The following is a 15560-nucleotide window of genomic DNA, read 5'->3' on the forward strand; positions in this document are numbered from 1 at the left end:
ATTCTATCGCCACACTCATGTTTGTTACCTCAATAAGGGTAAACCGATACTCATGATGCAAACTCATTTTCAAAGTAAATGTCATAATATGATTGATAGTGATTATCTCTTTTTCTTACTGTCCATTGAAGTTGGATGGAAACCATTGGTGGCTATTCAAATTGGCCATTGGACGAAAACAATTTGCATACATGTGCATTTTTTAGGCAAGTCGGAAAATTGGGAAAAGTACACTAGAAGTGCCATAACTTTTGTACGGCGTTCACTTGAGTGCCATATCGAAGTAAAAACATTCACTTGAGTGTTATTTTTGTCGAAAAAGCTGACGTGGACTTTTTACTATTATTTTATTAATTTAGCAATGCCACGTGGATTTTCTTTACATTTTTCAATATTTTTTGAAACTTTCTTTAATTTTTTTATTCATTTTAATGTTTTTATTTTAATTTTAGTTATTTAATATTTCAAAAAAAAGAAAACCCTTAGGTTTCTTGGTGGTGGCCGGCGAGGGTCGCCGTCGGCTACCACCGGCCGGCCCAGGGGCCGGGGTCGGCTTGCCCCGGGCCGGCGAGGGCCTCGCGCCCCCGCCGGCCAAAGGCCCCCTGAGGCGATCGAGGCCGCAACGGTCATCGGCCTAGGGCGAGCCGACCCTCGCCCTGAGCGATGGCCCTCGCGGCCTCGCTTCTTGCAAGGGGCCTTTGGCCGGCGGGGGCATGAGGCCCTCGCCCAAACCGGGCGAGGGCTTCACGCCCTAGCTCCCTATAGCCCGGGGTGAGCCGACCCTAGCCCCTGGGCTGGCCGGCCGGTGGTGGTCGGCGGCGACCCTCGCCGGCCACCATCGAGAAACCAAGGGTTTTGCCCTTTTTTTTTTGTGAAAATATTCAATAATTAAAAAAAATCCAGAAAAATAAAATCTGTAAAAAAATTAAAAACTAATGAAAATTTCCACATGTACATTAAAATATTCAAAAAATTGGTTCGTTGGTGCCACGTCAGCTTTTTGGGCATTCAAGTCAGTTTTTCCAACGTCCACGTAAGTCTTGGCACTCAAGTGAACGATTTTTAAAAGTTATGGCACTCCAGTGAACGTTTTGAAAGTTATGACACTCGAGTGAACACCGTACAAAAGTTATGGCACTTATAGTGTATTTTTCCCCAGAAAATTAGACGTGCGTTTTGGAGGGTTTTACATATGTGAAATCCGATGAAGTGGTTCTAAAAAAATAACGTAGAATTCTTTCAAAAACATGTCGAAAACTAAGAATATAATTTTGAGACATAAATGTTATGTTCTTGGGAGGACGCTAAGATCATTAAAAAAGGAGAAAGAGACAGATCACCAATGTCACCAAGTGGTTGAAGTCTATTTATGATGGTGGGGAAAGGGAATATTTTCTGCATAAACCCAAGACTCCCATTTAGCAAATAACTCACATAGTTTTTCACTTCACAAGATACATTATGGAGTAATTAGGTCACCATTACAGTGATTGCAATGTTACTGCTTGCTCTTCAGCTGCATGAACTTCGTTGGTGAATAGAGTCGGAAGAGGTTATATGCCGAGAGGAACGACGTGAGCACTAGGACGATGCACGCGACGTAGCCACAGAGGAGCGCCCCGCCGATTTGGACGCAGAATCTGGTGTACCTGCCGCACAGTTTCATCCATTGCATGGCCTTGGACCCCGTCACCGCCAGAAGTGACGCCTGCGTCGCGGCCGCGGTGGTAGCAAATACAACGTAGACGGCGACCTGTACCGTTATGGGTACCAAATAGCAGTACAAAACAATTACAATGATTGTCGCCAGTCGTCCTTAATTCCTATTGATGAGTATCATGAGAGGGAAAGCAGTTGACAGAGAATGTACTTACTCGAGGAAGAACGCATGCACAAGATGTAAAATGCGAGTACTTAGGTAATAGCTAAACACTTCACATACTAATGCTCGTCGAAAAACCTGTAACATCTTTTGCTGTAGCTATCTTGAAGTTTTGTTGCGACTACTCTGAAAGATGGGTTTCATAATTGCACGACGAAAATACATTCAATCTCTCTTTCTTTTTTATAAGAAAAGAATTCACGAAAAGTGGATGCTATTTTGTTATTCCCGTTGTCAATATTGTGGCTTTCTGATCTACTTAGTTTACGTTCATTCGTAGCATGATTTGGCCTTGGATGGAGTCAAGTATGCCCTAAATATTCAGCGACCGAAAGATGAACTCATTTCAAAGTGTCATTTCCTATTTGATAAAGATTGGATGACAGGGTAGAGTAACTTCATCATCATCTAATTGTTTGTCAAATCCAATTCTTTCCAAAAACAGTCATCTCGATAATTAAACATACAAATACCAATTACCCGATCAAGTTGTTTGAAAAAAAAAATCATCAATTTCGAGAATTCTTTTCATAGTTAGCTAGCGATACACATGGGAACCAGAGGAAGAGGTTGAGAGTTACCTGATCCAGCAAGAAATGGACCCAAGACAGGTTCTTCAAGAGGGGACTCTGCATCTCTCCCTTGTAGCAAGCTGAGACTGAACATCTGCTCAGCTGGAGCAGATTATAACCAGCAACCACACCATCAATGTACACCAAAACCCTACCAAACATAACAAACAGCACACTTTCATATCATTTCCAGGAGCATAATTCACAAAATAGAGACACAAGCAAAAACTTCAAGATGTATATCGAGATCAAGATCCAGAGAGAGGTGTTGTGGTGGTGGGGGGGGGTGGTGGAAGGGGAGGGGAGAAGGTGTTTACGGGAGAGCTTTCAAGTCCCTGAAAGTGGCTTTCTTGGCGTAGGTGTACATAATGAGCTTGGTCTGAGTGTCCATGGCAACCAAACATGCGGTCAAGACCAAGAGCAAGATCGCAGAAACTCTCAAGAAAGCTTCAGTTTTTTCTGCCCAATACCCCATGACTGGTTTCTATAATTTTCTTTGCTTGCTAAGTTTTTCTGACTCCTTTTCGCCCTCGCCGAAGGCTCCCACGACCACCCTCTTTATGAGGACTTGAAAGCTTTTGGATGCTGAGAAAACATTTAAAGTAATTGGCGTGGAAATGTCCACGCCGATTCCAAAGTTGCCTCCACAAACCCCTTTCAACTTGACGTCTCCTTAATCCCCTTCCCTTGTCCCCGTGCCTTAGTACGGCTCGAACGTAACTTCCAATTTAATTAAAACTGTTAGATAGATCTCTCACACACCTAAAAAAGGTACGGTAGCCCTCGCCCTTTGCATGCAGCCACAAAACTTTTCTTCTTCTAGTCCTTTCTTTATTTGTCTTTCTGAAGAAAATCTCATTACCCACGCCGTAGATGTTAATCTTGGAGCTGGACTTGACCTACGAGCGAGCGATTTCGAGAGCTTAGTCATGAACAGAGCCGCATTGAATTATATTGTTCGGTCGACGAATCTCTTTCCTCTTTCTCTTCTCGTCACTTCTTTGTTCGTTGGACTTTGTTTCGTTTCGGTTGGTTTGTCAAATCGTTGCCAAGTTTGATCAATCGTTTAATGTGGATTTTTTTTGGCAACTCCTACCTTCTTGAGCATTTGGTCGTTAGCTAAAAACTTCTTAGTAGTATAGGTTTCTCTTCTTCTTGCCTCCAACAGTGTAGCTTAGGGTAAGACTTGGAGTTGGCAAAACTCTAAAGGACAATCGAAGTTGGAGACTCGAATTTATTGTTGGTAAAAATTTAGGAAACAAAAATAAAAGCGACAGTTGAAGTGACACTCAAAATTTAGAGAGCTACTATCATATGTTATGATGTATGATAGTAATATAACTTGTGTGTTTTTGACACTCGAAGTGACATCGTCAGTATTTTCCGTTAGTCAAATTAACATTGTTAATGGAATAACTTAATTACACCAAACTGATCAGTTTTATGACTTGGTCACATTTTTTGAAAGTTTTATGATTTGTGCGAACTAATGCATTGATCCCAAGATAATTTATAGGTTTTCAGATTTGACTTTTGTTATTATAATGGAACGCAACGTCCAAATGCTCGACTACAAGTTGCATGAAGCTTGCTCGTGACGGGGGCCAACTTGGTGCTTTAGCGAACAATCGAATGGATGAATCCAACATGCAATGCTCGAGGGACACGACAATGCAACCTCTGGTCCATATAAGGTATGAATCACGGCTTCTGAGCAATTTGCTATTGAATACTAATCTCAATAGAGAAAGTAAAAATTGAGTCCTCGTCACAACCACTAGTTCAATTTGTTGCATTTACTACGTGTTCATCTAATGGGACGTGGATGATCGTGGAAAGACAAGGAAAAACCCCCTTGAAATCATGCATATAATAACTGAACCGAGCACATACCAATTTAACCTAACGTGCCATACAAGGTGTTAGCAAATTGACCAGATGTCTAAGACGTAATCAATGAACTGATGGTCGAAGGTAATAATACAGGACCAGTGAATTTGTCACCGTCATGAATTTTCGTGGGGTATGGTGGCGATAGCGGTAATTGAGGTACCATCTCAAACATAATCTTCACTTTTCACACACCTAACGTGATAAATCAGGTACAGGATTGGAACATCCAAACATGAAAGTGTTTCATTGTGCTTGGAAATCCAACCTTTTTTTATCCCCAAAACATAGAATAATGATTTGAACACGAGCTATACTGCCAAGGATCATAGATTATATGTATGCGTGGGGCGTTCCATTTCTATATCCACCCGTTCTCCCATCTTCAGTTCCTAATGAACAACATGATTTTGACCTATCATTTGTTCAATGTGGTCGATTTGATACTAAATTAACTCTTTTATCTTTGTCAATAGGCATGCGGCCCCACTAGTAAAGACATTGGGGTTGAGAAGGCTAGTATCATAAATGCAGTGTTCAACTTCCGCGCTCTGCAAGAGGCAAAGTAAAAGTCTGAAACAGGAGAGTTAGAAATAAAAAAAAGAAAAAAACTCTTTTATCTTTGTGTAACTAGTGATACCTAATCGATAATGAACCCAAATGGCTCTTTAATGTCCAGTCCCATCAATTTTTTTGGTGGCAAATTGATTGATCTTTCATTGGTTGTTAAGATCTATTAAATATATGTAGAGATGGGTGGGAGGAGTTCGCTGCGTGAGGTTTTGACATGATTGATTCCTACTTGACGCCGTCGGTTACTCACTGAACTAACTTGCTGATTTTTCGCGGCTTTGAAAACTCTGAGACAACGAATTTAGACGTCAATTGATTTCTAATAGACAAAAGCAAGTTATTTACAAAAAAAGTTCTCATTTATTAGATTCAAATCCAGCCTGTAAATGCTATAAAGCCTAATCTAAAGAACATAATCCTAGCACAACAAAGTTTTCACTTATTAGATTCTAATCAACCTGCAAATAGGATAAAGCCCTAATCTGTAGAACATAATCCTAGGAACTGGATAAATTGGAAATATCAGAAACTGACTAGGTAATATAGGAAATCACTTGGCAACAGCAATATGTTTCTTGGTTGGTTGTCCAAAACAAGCCCCCACTTTCACAGATGAGATAAGATCAGATTCACTTGCCGGCTTCAGATCACACGCTTCATGTGAATATTACTGGATACGGATCATAGCTTTGGAGCTCCATCAACATTGAACTGCACCAACATGAAGGGTCTTTGCTTAATCAACATTGAACATAATAAATAGATGCTATGACAAAGATCAGATCAGATTGTTTAGCTGATGCAATATTACCCTTAATTGTTTGGCAGTTTGATTCTTTATAGAACTTAAGCATACTGAATTGCATGAGCAGGAAAATGGGTATAAAAAAATCCGTAGATCTCTACCTGGTTGATCATGACCGTAAGCTCATCATCAAGGTAACTCAACTTGTGGTGGTACATATCTCTTCCTTCTTCTGATTTTTCGAGCAATTGATGCTCGAGCTGGGCATTGTCGCTTTCTAATGATCGTACTGATGACGGATTTCTCACTTTGCTTTCGCCACAAGCAATCTGATTCCTCGAGCTGGAGCTTTCACCATTGCCTTGACAATAAGTACTTGTCCCTCTGTCTGGTCCTCAAAAGCAGAACATGCCAATTAGTTCATGCAAAAGATTTTCAGAAGAGCATAAATCATTAGCATATATGGATAGTATTGTGAAAGGTTGAGTAGGACGAACATGCATTTATTCGCATAATCCCAGTAAATATACAGTGAACTAGACATGTTAAAGGCTTAGAAGACCACGGTTAATATCAGTAGCAGCATTATGATTGATTCCACAGGCATATTAGCACTAAGAACAAAAGAAAAACGTTCACTTTGTTTATACCAGTTTCAGATTTATGAACATGGTTGGTCGTGGAGTCCATACAGGTATCCGTTGTGGAACAAACTCCGGCGTGAATTAACAGAGGACGTTCATTGAAACCAGCTGGGAACCCGTGAGGATGATTAATTGGCCTACTGCTGAAGCCGCCTCCTATCCGGGGACTATGGAAATGAAAGTGCTCAGAGTGACTTCCTATCTGATTCTCTGGCTGCATATGTCCAAATTGCGAAGTTGAGAAGCTCAGTCTTCGAAACTCAGGCGCGGCGAATTGATTGACCATAGGATGTACATTAGCTGAAGGTTGGTGCTCAAGCCAAGGAGTCTGCACATGCTGCACATGCGGTCTGTACACTTGAAGAGCATTGAGATGACCCGGAGGAACGTTCTGATTAATGCCTGAGTGGTTGTTCATTAGCATTTTGGATGTGATGGTGTAGTCGTTAGCTTGGTTGATGTTGAGAGGTGGCCGGGCACTTCCTACTCCGTAGGCATTGTAGTTGTTCTTTCGGTAGCGGCCACGCCTAGTGTTTAGGCTCGAATCAGCTTCGCTTTGGCTTTCTTGGTTAAGAGCTGCATTGTGCTTCTTCAGCATATTTCTGTACTTCTACAATGTGACATTGGATTAGTAGATTATCGATGGGGGGTTTGAAGAAATAATAATCAACCATGGTGGAAGAGACTAGCATATAATGCTCACCTGCAGGTGACTCGCCACATTTTCTCTAGTGAGTCCCTGTACATTCATGATTTCCAGTATTTGTTTCGGATATGCTGCTGATGAATTGCAGTATAAAACCTTGAGAATGTTAATTAATTGACTTGCATTTGCGAAATACGTTTTCCGGACACTAATGTTACAAATGATCCTCTACCTTCATAGTTTGCGTAGAATTTCATCCATTCTAAAGATTGAAATTAATTACCATCAATTCCTGAGTACAAGAGAACTTACAATTGATTCCTAGCTGCTGAACTGCATTAACGAATTTGAGATGAAGCTCGGTGGACCAACTGACCCTTGTTCTCTTACGAACCGAACCATTGTTGTCAGCTTGGCAATTGTTTTCATCCTTAGCCTCTGGTACTTCGTCCGAGAGCATCGGTCGCTTCGTCCCCTTTGTTTCTGGAGCTGGTTTTTCGACCGCAAGCCTAGATTTTTCTTGTTTGCGTAACTGCTTCCTTAGCACATGCTGCCAAATGTTTTGGAGCTCATGAATCCTAACCGGCTTCATTAGGAAGTCCCGAGCCCCATGCAATATAGCCCTCATTATGATCTTCTGATCATTACTTGCCGATACCACTGAACAATAGTAACATCCAATCGTGAGAAGATGCATCATTGTCATGCTGAAGAGGAATCGGTGAATTAAAGGTTGCAAGCTTCGAAACTTAAATGTTAGCACCAGTACAGATGTCTCCATCTTAAAAAAATTTCTCTAGAGAGAAGAGTAAGAGGACTGAGGCAAGAAGCATTGGTGAAGGAAACGTACAAGGTACAAGAAGATCAAGCTTAATATGCGTATAGCCAAAAGAATAGACCTAAAAAGGATGAGACACAAAAATTGCAGCACTCAGCAGCATCGGAGTTTGTAAGTCCAGATAGAAAAATATTTGTACTCCTCGAGTCCCTAGAATTGTAGTTAGTGCAGAAGTTTGTGTAATCTACCGTAAATTCCGCTGCCATAAATGGAGCAAGGGATGGAAATGTACGTATCTACACAAGTTTTGTAGCTTACTAATGACTGGTATGTCCAATTCAAGGCCGATGATCTCCAGGAGATTGAAACCGTCCATGTCGAGCCCTACAATGGCGGTGACAACGATGTCAAACTTGTCTTTGTTCTGTCTCAGCATTTCTAAGGCTTCCGTCGCTTTTGCTTGACCTGTAACTGCATATATACACAAGTGAAAACTCCACAATCAGAACTTAGATACTATTTTCGGTACAGAACTCTCTCATATGACAATTACAGGTATTCACTTCTTTTGGCCGAAGACGGTTGGATAAAACTCTTATTTGATACATCCGTACTGTCTATACAAATCAAACTAGACTAATATTCTACTTTCTAGATTACCGAATGTAATCATCTTTAAAAACCATGATTGAGAACAATTCAAAGCCCCATCATACAAAAATCCGAGATGTGTCGCAGGATCCCCTTACAAGATAGCATCTTAATCAATGTTCTCAAATCCTTAATAGACTGCGAAGCAGTTAGTAATTGATTCTTCAAAGAACAAAGTTAATGCATGACCTTTTGCATGGTATTTCACTCCCACAACAAGAAGAGAAGCAAACTTATTGGCATGACCGATCGACAAACCTTCATACTGGCACTTTCTCAGCACGGTGACGAGGATCAAGAGGCAAGCCCGGTCGCCGTCGATGGCCATGACTCGCAGACCCTCAGGATATGAAACTCCATCCCCTCCCGCCGGGGCCGAACACGTACACTTTTCACCAATCTTTAGCATATCTACAGACCTTGAACATGAACATATATCAAGAAAATATCGTGATCATCCGAGAAGATCACCAAAATTCTACAAGAGAATATCTTAAACAATCGAGATATGTGATTAGGGTTTTTATTACCAGTAGTAAATGTAGGAGATGATCTAGACCATAGTGATGGAAATTAATCGAACAAGATTTCGTTGCTCATTGAATATGGCTTGAAGTCCACAGAAAAGGAAAGATCGGCCTAGTGGAGATCCAGCATATCAAGTGTAATCAAGCAAACAAGTCGAAAGCACAATACAGGAAAGATCTCATCATGAGGGTTTAGCGGCTAAAGAACAGGCAAGGAAAGTAAATCTTGGAAACTTGATTCTTAAGAGGGTTGGAGAGAAGAAATGACTGAAATGGTTACGTACGGGAAAACTCACACAAGTACAGATAATTTGAAAAATCTTAGAGATTGAAGGAGAGATAATTAAGCGAGCTGTTAACATTGTCTCTTCGTTTTGAAAACCGTATGAATGTTTGTTGACGATTAGTTGAAATTAACCACCTCATTTGGGAAAAAAAAATTGTTTGCTTATTCGGAAAAAAAAAATTGTTTAGAATTCCAATCCCAGCAAAAAAATTATCAATCAACCGATTTTCGGTAACTCATTTATGATCTCCTCATACTTTTATGATTTTACAAAATTTTTTCAACAAGTTGCAATTACCAACTTCACTGACTTTTGATCAACTTTTTATGTCCTTTTTAGTGGTGCCTTAAATTTACCAACTCTTGTATAAATTTACGGCTTCATATTTGAGTTATTTAATGCGTTGTTTCAATTGACAACTCCCATTTGAGTTACTTACTCGCCATGATTTGGACCTTTTTTAAATTCACCAATTTTTTTTTATGATTTATCTATTCGTTTGTCTTTTTCTTAAAATTACCAAACTGGCTTACAACATTTACTGCATTGTTTCCCAACTTTTAGATTCACTGACTATTTTCAGAAATTTACCAATGTCAATAAGAACCATTATCAGTTCTTATCCAATTCAGTTTCCAACTAATTTAGTGTTACCAACTCTAATTTGAAATAGTTATCAACCTTTTTTTTTTTTTTTTTGCTACCAACTTCTCTTTTCATTGATAAAAAAAATATTCTTGTTTCATTTACAAACTTTTATTTACATTTCTTACTAATGCCTTAAACTTACCAGTAATTATATGGAATTACCAACGCCATTTGAATCAACTTTTTTTTTCTAATTAAGTCATCAACTAGGTTTTGGTTATTAACTCTCGTTTGAGTTGCTTACCTATGTTTATTTTGTTAAAATGTATCAACTATTCTATTAAGCAACCATTTATGTTTTCTTGATTTATCAACATTTTAAATTTAATAACTATTTTTAGAATGTATAAAGCGTCAATTAGAGTGGTTACCAACTTTTATGCGGTTACTTTAGCAATTAGTTTTGTTTTACCAACTTTTATTTACAATTTTTTGTGATTTAAAATTACAAACTATTATATGGAATTGCCAGATTATTTGTGCAACTTACTAACTTTCTCACTAGTAAGTTACCTTCTAGTTTTGGGATATCAATTCTCATTTGGGTAGAGTTTCTCAACAACATTGATTCCTTTTTTCTTAAATTTATCGATTTTTTTTTTTGCGACAATCAACTTTTCTATCGACTTACAACTTTTAGTTGCCTTCCTTATCAACTATTTAAATTTAACATCTCTTGTTAGATATTAACAACCTCAATTAGAATGATATTGACACTTATTTTACCAATTAGTTTTCAGTACTTATAGCATTTCCAACAAATTACTGTTTTTTTTTTATTTTGTTTCTACTCAAACTTCTAATTTTGAAAAGTAAATGATTAAATGTTGGTACCTAATTTAGGCATTCCCTGAATTAAAATTAGAGATCAATCACGACCCCTGAATGAAAATATGAATGAAATTGCATATAGATATTAGGAGCATTTTAATTAAGCCCTGTAATTGGATTGGATTGGAGGGAGTTAAGCGAGGGAGGTTTTGAACTTAATTGAGGCAATTGAACTAAGCCTCTAAGGTTGAAAATTGAATTGAACCCACTAAATCTTCATCATGGCCAACATTTGCATGTGCGTTACACATGGATGACCTAAACTTGGAAAGATTGCATTCTTTGATCAAATTTAGAGGCCATGAGGCATATTATATTCATAATTTCGGAGGATCAATTCAGCAAGGGAAAAGAGATACTATGGGCTGAATAAAAGATTTTCTTAATGGTCTTATACACGGCAAGATTGAAAGAAAAGAGGAAAAGTGATCACAAGTGAGATATTTGGCGGTCTCTCTTAACTCCCACAAAGGCAATAGGATGTATACACACATTTGGAAAGGAAGAATTGCTTGGCCGAGCATATGACATAAGAGAAGGGCACAAGTGGGGGAACGGTTTCCCACATACAATATATTGAAGAAAACATACAAAAAGAAGGAGCCTCACAGTTCACACAGCATATGGACGTTCCTGGGTAATCTGAGAGAGACTTAATCAGGTCTTGATCGTGAGTAGCAAAGACAAACCGTTAGCCACCAAGGAGTACTCCACCGATCTTTGTAATGCTAAAACACAAGACCAACATGTCAGTTTAGACTTGTTTTATGTCATTGTATTGTCTAAGTCCTAGATTTACATTTAGTTTCAATTATTCATTGCACGTTTATTATATATTCTTGCCAGGTGATTTCACTACATGTGTCATTTAAAATTCCCTTCTCTATATGCTTAGAATCTAAGCCTTAGATGTTATAGTTGGAACGATTACAAAAAAAATCCTAAACTTATTACACTCGACCCCCATTGATAACTAGGTGAGGGCTCGCAGGCCCTCGCCGGCCAAAGTGAGGGCGCATGGCCCAGATTTGGAGAGGGCCGCTTGCCTATAACCTGCAACACTTGTCGGCTCTCAGTCCTAAAAAAGATAAAGAAAAGAAAAAGAAAAAAAATCAGAACTTAAAAATGTCCACATCTCGCGTCTACGTAAGCGATTTTTGGTCAAAATTGTCTAGATGTGGCAATGAAGATGCTTAGGACTAAATTGGCACAATTAAAAGATTTATAATAGAATTGACACAATTGCAATAGGTTTACAACTTTTTTGGTAATTTCTTCATATATAGTTGGATACAAAAATTTCATTCATAAATGCCATATTTAGGACGTCTAGGTTTCATATTTGTTTACATGCCTCATCTGTATTTTTAGGATTCGGTGCACAAACCACAAAAGTAAAAAAGCGTAAAAGAGAGAAAAGAAAATCGAGACACAAAGTTTTTTCATGGTTCAACCTTAAACTAGAGCTACATCCAGCAGGTGATTTTGCTATAATTAGCACATCGTACATCTCTCTTACATTTCTCAATTACAAGAGAAAAAAATTATCTATAGCAATAGCTATTTATGGGGCCACGCCCAAACTACCAATAGAAAAATATGGGATCAAACTATAAATTATTGCTTGCGCACCTACATGATCACCCTCACATGTTAGTGGCTTAAGATTAAAATTGACTGAGACTACTTGAACAATATGTTTTTAAAAAAAAGAGAAATAATACCAAAAGACTGTTAGATTTATCTAGCATAAATTACTAACATTGGTAAAAGACCCAAAGCGATTTATTGGGTTAGTCATACACTTCACATGTTTCTATCGATCCATAATATCTTTGGTTCACAGAAGTAGAGTATTCCCCCATACTTTATTGGGATTTTAATCAACCCACAATAGATTAGTGGCAGTTCTTATTAAATTAATTTGGATGTTAATTCGAATAAATCAATACCCGAAAGTAGTGATTGTATGTGCTCGGGAGTGTCCGTACAAAGGTTTTAGCTTAGTAATCCATTAGTTTTCTCTTTGGTGGTTCTCTCCGGTAATGTTGCGACATTAAAATCTCACTTCAGTTTCACTCAAGAGTGGGTGAATAGTTATTTTGTTAGGTTTTACCTGAAAAATTATTTTGTTAGAGCTTTTAACTTAGCTGCAGAAGTTGCTTGGCTTGACAAACAAAATTAGGCGTAACTAATCTCGCATTGGGCGGGTGCTGACGAAACTAGTATTATATTAAGGGGAATAAATTACCAGCATGTGGGCCTGCGTTTTGCACATAATTAAGTGAAGCGTCTTTAAAGTGCCATTTTCCCTCTTTGTAGAGTGTGTGCATAACAAGTTTCTTGTAGATCATAAGAAGAACTTATTTTGTATGAAACTAGCAAGAAGGGTCGCGCCTATACATACACACACAATTAATCGGAAAAAACAAAATGTAATTTGACTAGTTTTTGTACATATTCAGTTTAGTCCATGGACTATATGACAATGTTCCATGTTTTCCTTAGTTTGAGGATATATTTACGATGTGTTATCATTAATTTAAGAAAAGCATATGTTTAGATATCTATCTTTTGCTGGTATAATACAAAAATCTACAGTACATCAGTATTTTCAAATAATCAACATATTCAAAACTTTAGGAGATCAGCCAATGGACATTGATAATCAAGGAAGATGTACATCGGAGTGCTATAACTTGTGTATGGTATTCACTTGAGTAAAATTAAGTCAAAACTAAAATTGTTTTTTGTTTAGGAAAATAAAACCAAAACTAGCTAATCATACATAAATAGATCCTAATCACTCCGAACAGATGCGTACTGTTCTTCTTTTTATCTTTTCACTACAACCTTTGCTTGGAAAGGTTCCATTGATCCTAGTGGACATAATTAATCAAGAACCACCTACAGCTACCTAGCTAATCGGAGGGTGCCAAGCCATGGACCTTGGAGATCAATAAGTCCTCACTTTTACAACTACGAGATTGAAATGCGTCGAGGAATAATAGGTAGTTCATTAATGATGTTAGCTAGGTTGATGAAGTTAATGAGTGGTTCTTCGGTTGCTTTGGATAGGGAGGAATCATCATGAGTCAGTTGTCGCCTTCCACGCTTGTATGATACTAAAAAGATCGTAATCAATATCCTTTCGAACAATAGGCTTCGCTAAGATTGTTGCTAATTTGAATAAACAAGGTGGTCTATTTATTATTTATACATTTCTCTGTCACTTGTTCACGTAAAGACACAGGTCTTTGCCACTTTCAGGCACCAACTCAAGACTTCCCCGCAACAAACCTCATCTCTAAGCCATCCAAATTCCATCACATCATCAAATTAATCAAACATTTTATTGACTTGGTAAACCGTGAGCATGCCTAGTGGACATCCACGGCGTACGAATTAATCACAACACTTACAAATTAATGGTACGAAGGCATATGTATGAACATTATCAATCTTTTGTTTGTGTGCATGATCTGGTCACTTGGTCCTTAGAGTGCACTCCAGCGGCAAGCCCTGAGGGAATCGCTTGGTGTCCTGGCAGTAGTCGTAGATCATGTACTTCTGCTGGACCGACTTCATCCTCTGCTGGCCCGCGGCGTCAAGTTGCTGGGAAAACCATGGGTATTTTGCCGCAGCGGCGGCCGAGGAAGAAGGGCAAGAGGAGGCTCCATTGGACCAAACACACGCGCTCACGTTGAAGCCCCTGAAGGAGGCGGTGAATGGCGCTTGCAACCAGTCGGTCTTCACGAGGCCGCCGCGCGTGGCCCAGTCCTCGGCGTCCCACAGGGTCGAGTAGAGGGTCATGGGCTGGCTCTTCGGGTACGCGATGCCCGCCGCTTCCAAGTTCTTGAACTCCCTTATTGGAGTCCCATCCACGTAGTACCTGTTTTTCAGGAAGAAGAAAAGAGACCCATCATTCAGTATGTTGTGGAAGGACCTCAAATCGGTGTTATTTTAGGAGGAAATTCGTTTGTTCTAAGGTTTTCATGATTAGGACTAGGGAGTACTTACACAATGTGTGAAGGGTTCCAGAGGACAGAGTAGGTGTGAAAATCGGCGGTCGGGTCGAACCAGAGATAGAATTGCTGCTCCCTATTGCCTTTGCCTTGGCTGTACAAGTTCGTGTGGAGGATGTAAGGGTCGCCGCTCAGGTTCCCCAAGAACTCCAAGTCTACCTCGTCCCAGGTTGACCCGTCCGAGTGTAACTGCGAAACAAGAATCACATCATTCGCGTTAGTACTATTAAAAATTGATGATATCCCTTTCCCTGCTTACGTATCAATCGGAGAGTCAAAAAAACACATGAGCTAGAATCTGTACAGCACAAGACAAGATCCGCGTTTCTCTAGAGCGAAATCGTTGATGATGCGTGACGACAAGAAGGGTCGGACTTACGTAGAAGGTGGTGACGGTGCCGGCGGAGTTGCCGGGGACGAGCTTGATCTGCATGTCGAATCTGCCGTAGAGGTACTGGTTCTTGGATTTGAAGCCAGAGCCGGAGGTCTTGTCCAGGGAGAGAGCGACGAGCTGGCCGTTGTCCAGAACCTTGACTCGGCCATCTCCGAACGTGACGTCAAAATCCTGGTAGAAGTTACCGGCCAAAGCAACCATCGATGAGCCGATGAGGATCGTGCACACAACCAACATGGTTATCCTAGGACACGAGTTTGAAGAAATTGAGGTGGCCATCGGCAAAACGTTTTGGTCGTGGGTTTAGTTGAAGTGGGTGGACTTTCTTGGGTTGTCGGAAGAACTTGGAACTTAAGAAATGGTTCAAGGCTCGGGAGGGTATTTATAGGAAGGCTTTGCCGTGTTGGGGAATGTTCCATCGTTGCACGATGGTAAAAGTAAAACGCAATTTGGCTATTCTCTTTAGT

General features: G+C 39.5%; 3 protein-coding genes across 3 annotated transcripts; all 3 read right to left on the minus strand.

Annotated features, from left to right (window-relative positions):
- Positions 1-1345: 1345 nt before the first annotated feature.
- On the minus strand, positions 1346-3046 carry LOC115744555 (CASP-like protein 2C1). Its single transcript, XM_030679789.2, has 3 exons — positions 2772-3046; positions 2464-2605; positions 1346-1753 (listed from the first exon to the last, which is right to left on the minus strand). The coding sequence occupies exons 1-3, from the start codon at positions 2927-2929 to the stop codon at positions 1499-1501; spliced, it is 555 nt and encodes a 184-aa protein (XP_030535649.1). The 5' UTR covers positions 2930-3046; the 3' UTR covers positions 1346-1498.
- A 2552-nt stretch (positions 3047-5598) lies between these two features.
- LOC125314838 (two-component response regulator ORR24-like) lies at positions 5599-8771 on the minus strand. The gene is made up of 7 exons (XM_048278071.1): positions 8640-8771; positions 8049-8201; positions 7265-7612; positions 7010-7086; positions 6313-6916; positions 5824-6050; positions 5599-5628 (listed from the first exon to the last, which is right to left on the minus strand). Exons 1-7 carry the CDS (start codon positions 8707-8709, stop codon positions 5599-5601), a joined length of 1509 nt encoding a protein of 502 aa, XP_048134028.1. The 5' UTR covers positions 8710-8771.
- A 5237-nt stretch (positions 8772-14008) lies between these two features.
- LOC115744630 (xyloglucan endotransglucosylase/hydrolase protein 22-like) lies at positions 14009-15443 on the minus strand. The gene is made up of 3 exons (XM_030679902.2): positions 15079-15443; positions 14695-14888; positions 14009-14566 (listed from the first exon to the last, which is right to left on the minus strand). The coding sequence occupies exons 1-3, from the start codon at positions 15370-15372 to the stop codon at positions 14161-14163; spliced, it is 894 nt and encodes a 297-aa protein (XP_030535762.1). The 5' UTR covers positions 15373-15443; the 3' UTR covers positions 14009-14160.
- Positions 15444-15560: the final 117 nt, after the last annotated feature.

Source organism: Rhodamnia argentea, chromosome 4, assembly GCF_020921035.1.
Source record: "Rhodamnia argentea isolate NSW1041297 chromosome 4, ASM2092103v1, whole genome shotgun sequence".
Lineage (NCBI taxonomy): Eukaryota > Viridiplantae > Streptophyta > Magnoliopsida > Myrtales > Myrtaceae > Rhodamnia > Rhodamnia argentea.

Excerpts from the sequence above, each read along its gene's own strand:
- LOC115744555 (XM_030679789.2), bottom strand. The coding sequence starts at position 2,929 with ATGGGGTATTGGGCAGAAAAAACTGAAGCTTTCTTGAGAGTTTCTGCG. Across the intron at positions 2,606-2,771 it reads AGGGACTTGAAAGCTCTCCC|GGTTTTGGTGTACATTGATG; the intron begins GTAAACACCTTC and ends TATGTTTGGTAG. Across the intron at positions 1,754-2,463 it reads TCCATTTCTTGCTGGATCAG|GTCGCCGTCTACGTTGTATT; the intron begins GTAACTCTCAAC and ends ATAACGGTACAG.
- LOC125314838 (XM_048278071.1), bottom strand. The coding sequence starts at position 8,709 with ATGGCCATCGACGGCGACCGGGCTTGCCTCTTGATCCTCGTCACCGTG. Across the intron at positions 8,202-8,639 it reads GAGAAAGTGCCAGTATGAAG|TTACAGGTCAAGCAAAAGCG; the intron begins GTTTGTCGATCG and ends GTATATATGCAG. Across the intron at positions 6,917-7,009 it reads ATGTGGCGAGTCACCTGCAG|AAGTACAGAAATATGCTGAA; the intron begins GTGAGCATTATA and ends GTCACATTGTAG.
- LOC115744630 (XM_030679902.2), bottom strand. The coding sequence starts at position 15,372 with ATGGCCACCTCAATTTCTTCAAACTCGTGTCCTAGGATAACCATGTTG. Across the intron at positions 14,889-15,078 it reads GCACCGTCACCACCTTCTAC|TTACACTCGGACGGGTCAAC; the intron begins GTAAGTCCGACC and ends CTTGTTTCGCAG. Across the intron at positions 14,567-14,694 it reads TGGAACCCTTCACACATTGT|GTACTACGTGGATGGGACTC; the intron begins GTAAGTACTCCC and ends CCTGAAAAACAG.